Genomic DNA, 15,924 nt, shown 5'->3' on the forward strand with positions numbered 1-15,924 from the left:
CCACAAAAGACATTCTTATAAGTCCATCATATAAAATTAAAAGTAGCCATCCAAAAAAGTCTGACATAAAAAATGTCTTCTTAAGTATTTGGCATTTCCAGCCTGAACTGTCAGACATTCGACAAATCAATTTTCTTCTGTGAAAACTGATCATTCTTTGAATTCCTGATTTATATGACAAAACTAAAGGGATGCTCTGCTCTTATTTCGACCTAATTTTGTTTTGAGAAAGTTATGTATATTGATTGGAATGAGAGAAACTTCATTAATCTTGATTCTGGACATGCTTCATAGTAAATATAGTGAAGGTGAATAATGTTGAAGATTAGCATTCTTTTGTATCATATAGTCTTTTTGCATAAATTCTAACGATCCTTATTTTTGTTAGGTAAATCACCTGTTAAGCATGTGTATTTTATATCAGCTTTTTTAATATTTTGAAGGACAAAAAAGTACATTATAATTACTTTGTATTTATTCTACATGCATTTTGTATTGACTTTTCTGTGTGCGTGTTCTTTTCCCAAAGTAGTATGTAAGCTTTTTTAGAGCAACAATGGTTTTATTTTGGGCCTTTGCATTCCCAATGCTTACTGCCATTTTGTATATAGTAGGTGATGAACAAAGCCTTAATGAGTGAATGAATGTTTTGTGCTAACCTACATAGGAAGAATTATGGCAACACAGCTTTTTTTGTATCACTTTAGTGATTCCTAGGAGATGATATTACATTTGAAATTACCATAAGGTGATGTGTTGTCTTTATTTCCTGTCACTTCCCTTCATTATTAAGGAAACTATTAAGATTAAGTTAGATCCACTTGAGTGTCAGAGTAATTCATTACAGTCTCATTACAGTTAGATGATCATTGCATTTTAATGGAGCTGGTTGTTTGCTTTAGAAATTGGAATAATACCATTTTATAGGATCCTTCTACTTTGTATTTGTATAGCAATAAATTTACCTATTAACTAGGTAGCTTTGATCAGGGAAAATCAGTGTGCTCAATTAGCTGTATCTGTAGTTGATTTGAATGGTGATACAAGTATTAGTCTCTTGATGTTTTCAAGATAACTTCTTGAAGTGATATGCTTACATAATATTAAATATTTTATTTTAACCTACTAATTCAGTAAGATTTTTCATCCGGTTTGTGTTTAGGAATTTGGGAAGAAAGAATATAATTTGCTCTAAGATAAAGCAAAAAAAAAAAAATCTTCCTGTTTATTTGAAAGCTTTGAATTGTTTTTCTAATTTCCATATTATAAAACCTTTTTTTCCCTCTCTAGTGTGGTAGATGTTGAAAGTTAAGGAAGTTGAAATGACCATCTTTAATTTTTGTTTTTTCATAGGATTTCTATAACTGGCCTGATGAATCCTTTGATGAAATGGACAGCACTTTGGCTGTTCAACAGGTGGGAAGAATTTTCTTCTAGGACACTAACAACTTTGTGACTTACAAACCTCTCTATTGAGATATGCATCATATCTTTCTCTAAAATTTTTATTATAAACTTAGTAATAGGAGTAAAGACTGAATCTGTTGTTTTATTGGCATAGGGAACTCTCAGGTGAGAAAACTCCCTTTACCAGCAGTAACTATCTAAAAATACAAAATAAGCAATGGAATAAATATGAAATGAATCTTCAAATAAAGTGACAAAAAACAGAGCTATATTTTGATTGGAAAAGTTAAGTACATTTCAACCAAATTATGCTGATTTTTATTTTGTGTCCTTTTCTGAATCTATATATTGATATAATATGATTTGCTGTTTTTGTCAGTTTTTAGCTTATGTTGTTGTCAACATAGTCTTTTCTTATGCTGACTTCATATTTTATTATTTCCCGTCTTTCTACACTACTTCATTTTAATTTTAATTTTTATAGCACAGTAATATGCTATTACATTAATATTCTGTAAATTGTACATCAGTTTTTCAACCATTGAACGTATAGATTTCCAGTTTTTTGGGTTTGTGACAAAACAGCTATTTTTATTTTTTCATTTTGATAACAGAGGGTTGGTCATTTTTGTCATTGTGTACTGTCAGAAACTCCAAAAGATTTTCATTAATCTATAGTTCCACCAATAATGTAATTGTTAATTTAAGAGTTCCACTAATCTCGAAATTTGTCAATTTGGGCTATTTTAATTACGTTGGTTATGAAATGATATCTTAAAGTTATTTTTCTTGGTACTTTTTTCGCTTTTTAAAATTGCAGACTTAAATACAAATACACAAAAACAAAAAAATGTGTATTATATGTGTTTAAAAATAAATGTTATTAAAAAGTGATAGAATTATCCCATTTTTCCCGTGTTCCCTCTGAACTTGATTTTCTTTGTTGTCTGTTTTTCCAGATTAATTAGCATTTTCAACCTGTCTTTGTAAACTCTACTTACTCACAAACCAAATTTCATTAACATTCATGTTAACTGTTATGGAAAGTATACTTATTTTAAACTTTTGTTAGCCACTGAACCATGAATTAGCCAGTCCATCAGAAAACATTTTTTAAGCACCTACTGTGTGCTAGCCATTGTTCCAAATGTCTAGGATACAAAGAAAGTTAAACCACAGTTCCTGTCCTTGAAGAGCTCATATCTAATGGGGGAGACATCAAGAAAATAACAGAATTTAAATAGTTATGTCATGCTCTGGGTGTATAAGGGCATTAGAATTTATTTACATTTTGTTTGAACTTTCATCGTTGAGCCCTTGTTAAAAAGTTTTATTTTCCCGTGTAAACATATGGTAATTTTGCATAACCTATAGAAAATATATTTTGGTTAAAATCCATCTGCATACATGTAAAAATGATTTTGTGCCTAACTAATTCCCAGAGATTTCTTTGGTTACAACAACAGAAACTAACAATAATAATAACAGCTAGTATTGATATAGCAAAGTGCTTTATAAAACACTATCTGATTTTGTTATTATAAGTACTGTGAGAGGTAGGTGCTAAGTATCTCCATTTTACAGATGAGTAAATGGAGGCAGAGGAACACAGAGCTAATAAGTGTCTGAAGTTGGAGTTGAACTTCAGTCTTCCTAACTCTAGACCCAGCACTCTAGCCACTGTGCCAGCTAGCTGCTTCAGTTTATAAAAGAAAAATGAAAATATAGTAAGGATTTTTGTATATTCAATTGGTTATGAATTTTTGGTGAAGTCCATTAAAGAATTGATGTAGAATAGAGCCAAACTTCTAGAAGCAAAAGTTCCATGACCTAGAGATCTCTTTATTCAAGAGGGCCTTCTTTCTGTTCTTCACATTTACATCCTATGGTCAGAAGGCTGTTTGCTTTTATTGACTTAATTGAAGCTTCCAGTACAGTTCGTTCTTTACATGTGTATATCTCTGCTTATAAGTATAGAAGAAGCAAAATTAATGCTTTTGTTAAGATATAGGCAGTATTTTTGGCATCAGCAAATTTATATTCTTACATTCAATGCTCAAAAGCAAAAATGTTAGTGGTAATAGCACCACTGCTGCATTTGACAAGATCACAAAAAATTAGCACAGATAGAACTTCAAATATTAGAAAATGCAAAACATCTTCAGAGATTTGGCCAGATTTCCATTTGGAGTTCTTTCAGGTGTATATCTTCTTCAACATGGAAGTAAGACACTTGAGTAGCGAGGCTCTGATTCTTTAATTTTTTTTCCTTGCTTCAGCATTGGAGTGTTGGAAAGAAACTGGTCTGTGTTTAGAAAAACTTAGGTGAAAGAGTAGAGAATTTTTTTCCGTTTTGGGCAGTCTTTTTATTTTCAGAATTCCATGAAGAAGCAATAAAGGAAACAGAAGCTGATGAAAGTGACAGTTTAGAAAATCAAAGTCAGATATAGTAAATTTTTTCTAGTGATATTTTTCCTCTTGATTCTTTTCACAGAATGAGGGTTTTTTATATCTAGTTGAAATTCTTCCAAACCTCTAGAACATGACTTTATTTTATTACTCATTTCAGTTTTATAAATATTTATTTAGTACTGTTCTAGATACTGGAGGTATAAAGATGAAAAATTGTAGTACCTGACCTCTAAGAAATAAAATCAGATATTTCTGTATTCATGGTTTCTTTATTCATTGGGTGTGGTGGTATATGGCTGCTGCTGGGGAGACTGACACTAGCAGATTGTTTGAGTTTGGGAGTTTTGAGGTGTGGTAGGGCTAAAGCCTGGGTAACAAGACCAGCACTAAGCAGCCTAAGGAGGAGTGAACTGACCCATGTCAGAAAAACAGCTGATCAGTATTGGGATCAGACCTGTGAGAAGCCACTGTACTGCCCACCTGAGTGAGATAAGGAGACCACTCTAAAAACAAATTTCTTCTTTTTTATGGTTTTTTTTTCCTCCTCATACGTACACTGTTAGAAACTGGGATACTAGATTCTTTAAACTTCAGTAGCTTAGCTACATTTGCAACAAGTTTATAACATTTTACAGTTAATTCAGTAAATTTATTTTCAGAAAAACTATCTTAAATTTCTTTATATCAAACAATATTGGTCTGTGAGTAAATCAGTTTATATACGTTATGCATTTTTATGACCTTGACCTTTGTATAAGGTTTTTATTTTTTTGGAAGGAAAGGAAAGGAGGAAGAAACATTGCATATATTTCAAGTTTTTGAATTAATCTTTTTATTCTTTAGCTTCAGAATTTCAAAATTTTTCTACTTTATCCTGGCCTTCCAGAAGCTTACAGTTTAGTGGAGGAAGTAAAATTCAGATGAAAGTGTGTGTGTGTGTGTGTGTGTGTGTGTGTGTGTGTGTGTGTTTATTTGTTAAAATGTGTTGTAATAGACCATAATACTATAATACTTAAGAAGAAAGGGATTTCTTTGAGGGTTGACATGGTTAGGAGAGGCTTCATGAAAGAAGTGGAACTTGATTTAGACCTTGAAGAATGGGTAGAATTTGTGTAGGAGGATGGGAAAAGAGAGGACATTGCATGTATGGGACTGGGGTGATGGTCGGGTGGGGAAAGAAGTGGAACTAGACAAAAACAAAGTCATAGAAGCAAGGATAAACATAGTTTTTAAAAAAATTTTTTTTAGGCACAGTGATCAAGACAAGTCTAATTAGAGCAGTGTTTAAAAAGCAGTGAGAAATGAATTTGGATAGGTATAGGGGAATTGGGTTTTAGAGGATTTTGAAAACTAGACAGGAAAGTTTTTAACTAGGCAGGAATTATGGAGTCACTAAAAGATTTTTAGCAGGGTTATGGTGGTCTAGGAAGATGAGTTGAGTCTGGCAATAGTACGAAATATGGATTGAAGGAAGGGAGAACATGGAATCAGGAAGGGGTGATGTGTTACTGTCCAGTTAAATTACTTGGTGAAGTAATGAAGGTGTTCTGTGTTAAATTCAAGACTGTCCTTCAGGTTTAAGGATATCTTGCAAATCCTAGACTGACTATATTATACCAAATTAAGTCTTGAACTTTCTGATTTCATTTGAATAGAGTTTGTCTTTTTAAATTTTAATTAAAGTGTCTAATAGTGACTTTAGATACTTTACAATTTCTTACTGCCTTCTACCACATCAGGTAATCTAACATTCATATTTAATTGAAAATGATGTTGTTTTATTTCCAGTTCCAGTTCTGATAAATAAAATGTCTTCCCTATATTGGAATTCAATTTGCTTGATAACGGAGCATTTAAAACATTCAAGAATTAGTTTCTTTGCATGGCAGTTACTGAGTTTGATTGTGGACTATGTATCCTTCATTTCTCATATAAAAGTGAAGCATTTGTAAATTTCTGAAATGGCAAAAAATAATTATATATATTTAAAGATAAAATCTGGCATAGGCAGTGTATTATGCTGTATTTTAATTTAAATAACTTTTAGTACTTTTTGTTCATAGTATATTCAACAGAACATAAGGGCAGACTGTTCCAATATTGACAAAATTCTTGAACCACCTGAAGGCCAAGATGAAGGTGTATGGAAATATGAACATTTAAGGTAGGACATTCCTATTCATGGTTTTGTTTGTCTGACTTCTATTAAATGCATTTCAGTAGTACTGATTCAGTGTTAAAGGATAACACATAAATATAATTTACTTGTGTAATTAGAAACTTAAAAAGCCAAATGGCAAAATTTTTGTGCCTTTTAGTACTAACAATCTTCTTCTCTTTGGCATTTACTCAGAACAAGTAAGGCAACAGGAACTTGGCTTCAGAGAGTTAATAGATTATTTGCTTGAGGACCTGCTCTAATACACCACTAAATTTTTAGAGTTGACCCTTACCTTTTTTTATACATTATTTCAGTTATTGTTATTATACTCCACAAGAATATTTCTAGTTTCCTTATCCTTTTTTTCCTTCTTAAATATCTATTAACTTTTTAATACTATGCCCTTGCCATTCTTCATTATCCTTTTCACTTTGTGAACTCTGTAACACTTTGTAGACCTCTAAGCCGAAGTTTGGATAGAATTTTGGCATAAGGAATTTATTGTTAAATCTTCTACGGTGTTCTTTCAGTGATGACAGTGACAGCTATTGAAACAATTTTGGGGGTGGCAGTATGATCCATCTCTATGTCATGAACTTGCTTGGCTTAATCCTAGAAATACTGGTTTTTAAATTCAGGTTGGAGTTTGGGCTGGGGCGTTTGGGTTAGGAGTTAAAATTAGAGAGTGGTGTGAGGCATTTTCTTTAAAATAGCCTTTTCAGTTGACTCATGCTGTGACTGGGAAAATAGATGCTATCCTTACCCATGTTGATTTTTTTTCTTTTGCCCATAAGATTTTTTTTCCCCTGCCTTTAAAATACTGACATTTCAGTAGTCTAAGACATTTCGTTATTCTATGCCTGGTTTTCTTGGTTATGTTACTGCATATTTCCCCATTTTCTTCTTTCAGAAAAATGACTGTCTTAATCATCAGAGTTATTGAAAAATCTAGGTTTATTCAGTCACTGTTGTGATCCTTTTATACTAATTCTTATCCATGATCTATTAACCAAGTGCTATTATTCTTTTGTTACTCTTTTTAAAAACAATAAACAATGTTTTTTCAATATTCTATACATTCAGAGACTGTCTTTATGTCTTCAGAGGTAGTAGCTTTTTGTTTGAATTTGGTGCATTGAGATATTTATTTGTTGATACTCATTTAGCAATGTAATTTTTACATGATATTGATGAAGCTTAAGTTACAAGTTTTGTTTTAGTAAAGATCAGTTAAATTCATGATATTCCTTGGCCATAGATTTTCAACTCATGCTTTATTTAATCTTGACTCTTTATTTGGTCCTAAAGGGAATCAGGTGAGAGATTGGCTGTTTGGTAGAATTCATGACCACTTGTGAAAATTCAACTCAAAGCACATAATACAAATAGCATATTAGTTATGTGCCTTTTTTAAACGCCAAGGATAGTGCTATTATCACTATCATAGTATTCCTGACTTAAAATAAATTAAAATTCTTCTTGCTGCTTTTCTTGTATGTTATTAATGAGATTTAGGCTTACTTCTCTTACTAGGTTATTTTGTTTTAAAGCAATGTTGCATTTTTCTTCTAGGGGTTTTTCTTTTATTTTCTGTAATATTAGGATTACATTTATAGGCAACCAAATCCTTTTTTTTTTTTAATAATTTTTTTTTATGGCAATATTGACATCTTTTTGAGGCAGTGAAACTAAATGACTGGGTTTTTGTCTTCTGGAAATAATCAATTTTTTGGTGGCTGAAAAGAGGATATCTTCGTGGCCTATTACTACTTAAATAGCAATTCTTCAGCCACCAGCATATATAGAAAATAATATTATGATTGTCTTGGTGAATTTTCTTTTATGATACTTCACAGATCATAAGTTTAGAGTGGGAAGGGATATTCAAGGTCATGGCTTTATCAGGTTTAAGGACTATAACTATTATTTTCAGCTGTGTTTTAAACTGTGACTAAATAGGTAAAAGGAAATATTTTAGATCTTAGTAGAGTGTATAGAAATTTATTTACTTCTCTATACCTTATTTCCAACTTTTGTAATGTGGGGATTTTGTATATAACTACTTACAGTTAAGAATAAATGAGATATGGGAAGCACTTTGAATTCCTTGGAAGAAAACTGCTGTTTGAACTGTAATGGTAGTGATTGTGTTATTCTGTTGTTGAAAGTATAATGTTAAATTAAACATTATCTTTGGAAAAGAAGAGATTAGTGTTTTCATTTATATATTTGCATTTTCAGGCAATTCTGCCTAGAGCTAAATGGACTTGCTGTCAAACTTCAGGTAATTTTTTTGTTTAGAAATTTTTTAGTTTTTTGTTTCAACTGTAATCTTTGTGAAAGTGTTTATACTTTTTCTCTATTTTTGTAACCTATTGTATTTACAGAGGGTCATTTACAATTTTAAATTGCTTTCTCTTGGAATCTTATATAAACTTTGAGTGTTGTGCTTTTTTATTATATTTATATATTGAGACTAAGCACAAATATTTTAACAGAGTGAATGCCATCCAGATACATGTACTCAGATGACGGCAACTGAACAATGGATTTTTCTTTGTGCAGCTCATAAAACTCCAAAAGAGGTAAGCGTTTATTTTGAAAGAATTAAAATGATTGGGTATAGCTTTATAATATAGCTCCTTTACTTAAATAGATGGGCAGTAAAGTTGTATAAGTAGTAAGAAGTTAGACACATCTTTTAAATGTAACTGCTTACACTCAATTGAACAAATTTTAAGCATTTAAGAGGTTTGAGCCACAGCGCTAGTATTAGGAATACAAAACCAAAAATTGTAGTCTTTGCCCTCAAGGAGCTTACATCCTGCTGAATTTGAAATTCTTTCATCTGCCAAGACTATCAGTTTTTTGTAGACATCTTTGTAATTGTTATTTGAACATTAATTAATGGTCTAGAGCTGTATTGGTAGTAAGATTTATAAATGTAGTAAGTGATGGTTAGTTCCGCTTTTTGCATACTGTAGTAATCTAAATAATCTTATAATCTACTGAAGAAAAGTGACGTGATGGGTGAACTGCAGCTCATGAGATCTCTCTTTTGTAAGAATGGACTGATTACTAGTTGATACTTTACATACTTATTAAATAAGAGTGAAACACTGCTTTTGAATTTTGTAATGTCATGAGAAGTTATTTTTCTCCATGTAGCATTGCTAGTACATACGTTGAAGTCTTCCATATCACTACTGGATTTTGTAATGAAAAGTCTTCAGAATTTTCATCCATATTTGCAGGCACTGATAATTGTTCATTGCATCTTTTTTTTTTTTTATTTTTTATTTTTTTTATTTTGTAATGTTTAACAATCACTGCCATACAATTGCGATTTTATCCCCCCCACCTATCCCCCACTCCCCCCCTCCCTCCCCACGACTGCATACAATTTTGTATAGATTCTACATATACTTTCCTATTGAGTATATTTTCACTATAGTCATGCTATGTAGTCAGACTAAGATAAATGAAAGAAATCGTATAACAAATCAGAACATGATACACAAACACATACACATACACAAACATGATCTGCTATAATATGTGAGTGACTTCCATATTTCTCTCTCTGAGTGTGGCAGGCATTTTGCCTTGAGATCCTCCATTGGGATTTTTTTTTTTTTTTGGTAAGAAGTTCTTGTGTTATTACACAAATCTAAGTCTACCAGAAAAAACTCTCACACACTGTGGTTGTTGCTGTGCATAAAGTTCTCCTGGTTCTGCTCCTTTCACTCAGCATCAGGTCATATAAGTCCTTCCAGGCCTCTCTGAAGTCTTCTTGTTCATCATTTCTTATGGCACAATAGTACTCCATTACATTCATATACCATAATTTATTCAGCCATTCCCCAATTGATGGACATCCCCTTGACTTCCAGTTTTTGGCAACTACATAGAGTGCTGCTATAAATATTTTTGTACATGTGGGACCCTTTCCCATTTTTATGATCTCTTGGGGATATAGTCCTAGTAGCGATATTGCTGGGTCAAAGGGTATGCACATTTTTGTAGCCCTTTGGGCATAGTTCCAAATTGCTCTCCAGAATGGTTGGATGCGCTCGCAGCTCCACCAACAATGAATTAGTGTTCCAACTCTCCCACATCCTCTCCAGCATTTATCATTTTCTGGTTCTGTCATGTTTGCCAATCTTATAGGTGTGATGTGGTACCTCAGAGTTGTTTTGATTTGCATCTCTCTAACCAATAGTGATTTAGAGCATTTTTTCATATGGTTATAGATAGCCTTAACCTCTTCCTCTGAAAATTGCCTGTTCATATCCTTTGACCATTTATCAATTGGGGAATGACTTGTATGATTATACATTTGGATCAGTTCTCTATATATTCTAGAAATGAGGCCTTTATCCCCGAGCTTAGCTGTAAAAATTCTTTCCCAATTTACTACATCCCTCCGGATTTTGGTTGCATTGGGTTTGGTTGTGCAAAAACTTCTCAGTTTAATGTAATCAGAGTTATCCATTTTGCATTTCATAATGCATTCTATCTCTCCTTTAGTAAAGAATTCTTCCCTTCTCCATAGATCTGATAAATACACTATTCCTTGCTTCTCCAGTTTATTCATGGTATCAATCTTTATACCTAAATCATGTACCCATTTGGACTTTATTCTTGTGTACGGTGTCAGGTATGGGTCTATGCCTAATTTCCGCCATACTGTTATCCAGTTTTCCCAGCAATTTTTGTCAAACAATGAGTTCTTATCCCAGAAGCTGGGGTCCTTGGGTTTATCAAACAGAAGGTTGCTATATTCCTTGCCTACTGCATCTTGAGTGCCAAGTCTATTCCACTTGTCTACCTCTCTGTTTCTTAGCCAATACCAAGTGGTTTTGATAATTGCTGCTTTATAGTACAGTTTGAGGTCTGGTAGCGCTAGGCCACCTTCCCAAGCATTTCTTTTCATTAGTCCCTTTGATATTCTGGACCTTTTGTTTTTCCAAATGAATTTTGATATTATTTTGTCCAGCTCTAGAAAGTAATTGTCTGATAGTTTAATCATTGCATCTTTTTGACAGGCAGACTTTGAGGGATAAATTTAGAGTTGTTGGTCAGTAATGCTGTTTGTCAACTCTGAGAACCTGAAATCAAGGGACTACCTTGTTTTACATCTATAATATTTGTTTTGAAGAGGGAAAATTTTTTTCTAAAATAGGTGTTTGAAGCACTTACTTTATTGTTTACTTCTTTATTAGGAAGACTAATTTCTTTCATAGTGTTGATGTCACATCCTTTGAATTGATGATTAAACCTAAAGAAAACGATAGATCAAGTAAGAATCAGCCCATATCTAGATAAACCTACATTCAACAGACATTTTCATTGGTAATACAGAACTAAAAGCACTGAGTTTTGCCACTTAGTCACTCTAGTGGGTAGTGATTGACAGAAACTTAGAAACCAAATCAAGAGGGTTAGTGTGTCCTTTGGTAACCAGAAAAGACAAGACAGTTCAGAGCGAGTTTAAATTTCACACTAGATTATGGGTCTTCAGAATGGATGTGTTCAACTTGTTGGATATCCTAGAAGTGTCACGGCTGGCTTCTTTAATATTTTCATAGCGTAATATTACCTGGCAAGATGAGATCACTACTACAGAGGTCCTGTAAACAACTAATCTGTCAGTGTTGGAACTCTGCTTGCTGTCCTTCTGAATTGAAATGTGTGGAAAATAGGTGAAAGCAAGCATTCTCTGCAGTTGCTGTGTGGTAAAGGGTAATTTTAAACAGTATGTGAAGAGGCACTTAAAGGGGAGGCAGAAGAGCATCATCATATGCTGTAGAGTAGCTGTAGATAGGGTCTGCTAGCAAAGAACAGTGGCTGAGAAAGCTGGAGCCACATGGATAACTTAAGTGTTCTGAAGAAAAGGCATTAGTTAAATTCTGAGATGATGAGCCAGAGGAACAAATGGTACTAGATTTGGAAACAGTGGCTTCATTGCCAAAGGACAGTTTACATGTGCATTGTGGAAATGAATGCTAATTTTATGAGTTTAGTCATATTCATGCTTACACATCATTATTGTATCAATTTTAACTGTGAAAGATGATAGTATATTTGGAAAAATGTATATTATTTGAGTAAACAGTGGGTATGATATTTTACTAGGGTATAGAGTTGTGGATTTTTGAAGAAATTAATATTCCTTTGTATGTGAACATGCACACAAAGATAGCTGCTTACCTTGGTGCCATATTAAGCAGTATTTAAACAGCTGGTGGTTTCCAAATAGCAATTTTAAAAGCACATTTTGCTTTTAAAAATACTATCTCCATGTGGTAGAACCACAATTATCATTGCTGTTTCTTTTAACCTAGTTTCAGTCTTTTCCTTAAAGTTTGCATACTTGAGTCTCTGCTTGGCTGTCCTTCCCCCACCTTACTCTTTGTTTTTTCCTGTTTGCTCTCTAGGAGACTGGAGAACCCTAGGGTCATAGATCTGAGCTGGAAGTAAACTCAGAAGCCTTCTAGTCCAATTCCCTTATCTTACATCTGAGGAAAATGAGTCCCAGAGATGTTTAGTGACTCACCCAAGTAGGAAGGCAACTGAGATGGAATTTATGTCCTGTGACAACCTCATTCAGTCTCAGAAGTTTTATTGGCAGTAGCAAAATAATGGCAGGATAGGTTTCAGTGTTCTTAATGTGATAAGTACTAAACAGAAGGGCTTCTTAGGTTGTAATATAAAGAATCTCTTGTGCTAGCCATAACCCATTAAAATCCAATAGTGGTTGGTAGGGTAGGGCAGGAAGTAGAATTCAGTAGATGGTATCTAGGGTTGGGGTTCCAGGGACATGTTAGGGAGTATTTATGGGATCTGAGAGTAAAGTGATAGGGATGGGGAGAGTATATTTAGTTAGGAGAGAGATGCCCTAAGCAGTGTGATAAACTGAAAAGAACATTGAACTAGGAGTTAGAAGCTCTGAATTCTTGCCTTCTGATCTTAGCTAAGTCACTTCTTATCTCTGGGTGTTCTTTCTCATCTGTGAAATGAAGAGATTGATTAAGATGTTCTCTTAAGATTCCTTTCATTTCTAAAATTCTTTTAAGGACTAGTCTTGAGGACCAGATTGAGGTAGGAAAGTAGGGGTGGGGAGGAACTAGGAAAGAGAGTTTGCGTCCTGGAGAAATCTAACAGTAGCATAATTAAAGTCTTGTTTACTAAAAATAGCAGTTCATTTGCATATTCCAATCTGATTCTGCCACCAAGAATTCAACAGATTTTTATTATGCACTCACTATTTGCTAAGCACTGTTTCTATCTGAATTGTTGTAGACTTTTCCTTTGCATTTGCTCTGTACTTTGGAATGGGAAAAGGCTTGGCCTTTAGTACTTGCCATATAACATATACAACACTAGAGGTAAAGATGTTTGGTGATGCAGTTTTATACTTTTTCTTTTATAGTGTCCTGCAATAGACTACACTAGGCACACGCTTGATGGTGCTGCATGTCTTCTGAATAGCAATAAATATTTCCCTAGCAGGTAAAACTCTTAAATATGATGCTATTTAATTCTTCCATGTTATTTCAAAAAGCTTTTTAATATTTTTATGAGTATCGGGTTGTTTGCTAATACAGTGCATTTTTTGCTCAATTATATTTCTGGTATAATGTGTTTCAAGTTATTCAGGGTTTGAGATTGAATCATATGTTTAAATCAATTACAAAGTAAAAGTGGTGTTAGCAACATATGATTGACATCCAGATTAATTTTCAGTAGCATATCTCTACCACTATACCCCCTTAGCTGCTTTTGAGACCATGCAAGAAGAGTGGTTGATTATCTTGATATACCATTTTGGTTGCTGACTCTGCATTTTAAATCTTGGCTATACCTGTAGAATTGTAAGATCTGAGAAGTTTCACTTCTGGTTCTGAGTGTAAAAGAATCATTAGATATTACAGTAAAAATGGAGAATTTGAGAGAAAATATGTTCTGCTTTATAACAGCAACCTTTTATTGTATTTGTTTCCAATTAGATGGTTTTAGCAATGGTTTTAAAGCATAATAAGGAGCTAATGTAAAATACATAAAGCCAACAATCTGGAAATTCACTAAAAAGATACTTTCTTTACTTTTATATCTGAAATAAAAGTTCAGATATATAATGCCAATTTTTAAAAAGTCATGAAAATGTGTTTTTTTCCTTTAAAGAAAAAAGATGAAACTAATACCGTTTCGTTGTTGCTAATTACTGAAAAAGTGGACAAAGTGTTACAGTCCTAAATGGAGTTCTAAACTGTTAATTCATTTTTATCAATTGTATTAATATCTTAAAACTTTTAATAATATCTTGTAAGGCTGAATTTTGAGTAATAATTAACTGGGTGAAGTAAAAAGATAGCTGGATTGACAAATCAAGAGAAATGGCTTCTAATCCTTATTGTTATGAATTAGATTTGTGATTTGAAGCACATTACTTAACCTCTCTGCATCCTGCTTGCTTCTTTTGTAAAATGAGAGGACTGAGAGTGACTCTGGGCATTTCACTTAACCTCTTAGGATTCTAGGCATCTCTTGAGGGCTGTATATGGCAGATCTGTTGCCGATCTGTTTTCCTAACCTGATTTTTTTTTTTTTACCAAAAGCTCCTTAACATTGATGAGATCATAAATCTGGACCATGGATTCTAGTCATAGGGGTTGGGATATATGGTGTGTCTTCTGCAAAAAGGAGCATTAGGGAAATTTTGGAATAAAATTAATCCTATTTAAGAGTAAAACCTATTATGGTGAATGTTTGCTGTATGTTCAATGGAAAAATTTCATGTGTAACATTTTTGGAGTGTGTAATATTATTAACCTTATATTTCCTCACAGAACCCCCATTTATGTCATACGAAACACAGGGTTCTGTGGAATAAAGTTTGGGAAATACTAGGCAGATGGACTCCATAGTTCATTCTAGCTCTGTGATTTCATGATTTCTATTTTCTCTATTTTTGTAGAGTTAGCATAAAGGAGTCATCTGTAGCCAAACTAGGATCAGTATGCCGTAGGATTTACAGAATATTTTCACATGCTTATTTTCATCATCGGCAAATATTTGATGAATATGAGGTAAGTATGTTATTCTGTGTTGCTGATGGCTACTTAATCAGTGGTGATACTTTTGTGGTGGTGGTGGTATACATTTCTATTAGTTTTGTTTTTGGATTAAAAATTAAAATTTTTTTTCTCCATTCCACAGAATGAAACATTTTTGTGTCATCGATTTACTAAATTTGTGATGAAATATAATTTGATGTCTAAGGATAACCTGATTGTACCAATTTTGGAAGAGGAAGTACAGAATTCAGTGTCTGGGGAAAGTGAAGCATGATGGGAATCATACATAAAAATGTACTGAACACATAATTAACATTAATTATGTACTGTATATATCATTTTAGACACTTCAATCATGTATCCATATTATGGCTTCTTTGTTTAGTATAGTTTTGTATGCTGTATGTTGCCTTTTAAAATGGGAAAGACTTTAAGTTATTCATGAGCTGTATATTCACCAGTGTGGCACTCATGGTTTTTAAATAAGATTAGTATTATCTGTTTATAATGCCTGTTAATAAAAAGAATTTACAGTTCTGTAAAATTGCTGCTAAACAATCGTTGGATCACAATCCTCATCAAACAAATCTATCAGAAAAAGATGAGTGAGCTTTTAGGTTTCACATAAGCCATTTACTAATGAAACAGCAACATTTTCCCTTAGTTTTGTGTCCTAAATTTAGAATACTCTGGCAAATTTCACATAATACAGTTCAGACTACACTGTAGGTCTTTTTTTAAAAGCTGTTTCCATGATCTCCTTATGAATTTTGATATACATCTATGAAGATTATGTGTATATCCAAATGTAAAAGCAAGTGCAGTGTTATTAATGCTAAAATATTAATCTTACTTTGCTACACA

General features: G+C 33.0%; 1 protein-coding gene across 3 annotated transcripts in view; it reads left to right on the forward strand.

Annotated features, from left to right (window-relative positions):
- The window catches only part of LOC140506047 (MOB-like protein phocein), a 49,264-nt gene extending 33,660 nt beyond the window's left edge, over positions 1–15,604 (forward strand). For all 3 annotated transcript variants that reach the window (XM_072612788.1, XM_072612787.1, XM_072612789.1), the window contains exons 2-8: positions 1,354–1,416; positions 5,883–5,983; positions 8,222–8,264; positions 8,479–8,565; positions 13,416–13,495; positions 14,961–15,072; positions 15,203–15,604. In XM_072612788.1, the coding sequence (XP_072468889.1) occupies positions 1,354–1,416; positions 5,883–5,983; positions 8,222–8,264; positions 8,479–8,565; positions 13,416–13,495; positions 14,961–15,072; positions 15,203–15,334 (618 nt within the window). In that variant the 3' untranslated portion in view covers positions 15,335–15,604. The remainder of the gene's footprint in view (positions 1–1,353; positions 1,417–5,882; positions 5,984–8,221; positions 8,265–8,478; positions 8,566–13,415; positions 13,496–14,960; positions 15,073–15,202) is intronic.
- Positions 15,605–15,924: the final 320 nt, after the last annotated feature.

This window comes from Notamacropus eugenii, chromosome 5 (genome assembly GCF_028372415.1).
Source record: "Notamacropus eugenii isolate mMacEug1 chromosome 5, mMacEug1.pri_v2, whole genome shotgun sequence".
NCBI classification, from domain to species: domain Eukaryota; kingdom Metazoa; phylum Chordata; class Mammalia; order Diprotodontia; family Macropodidae; genus Notamacropus; species Notamacropus eugenii.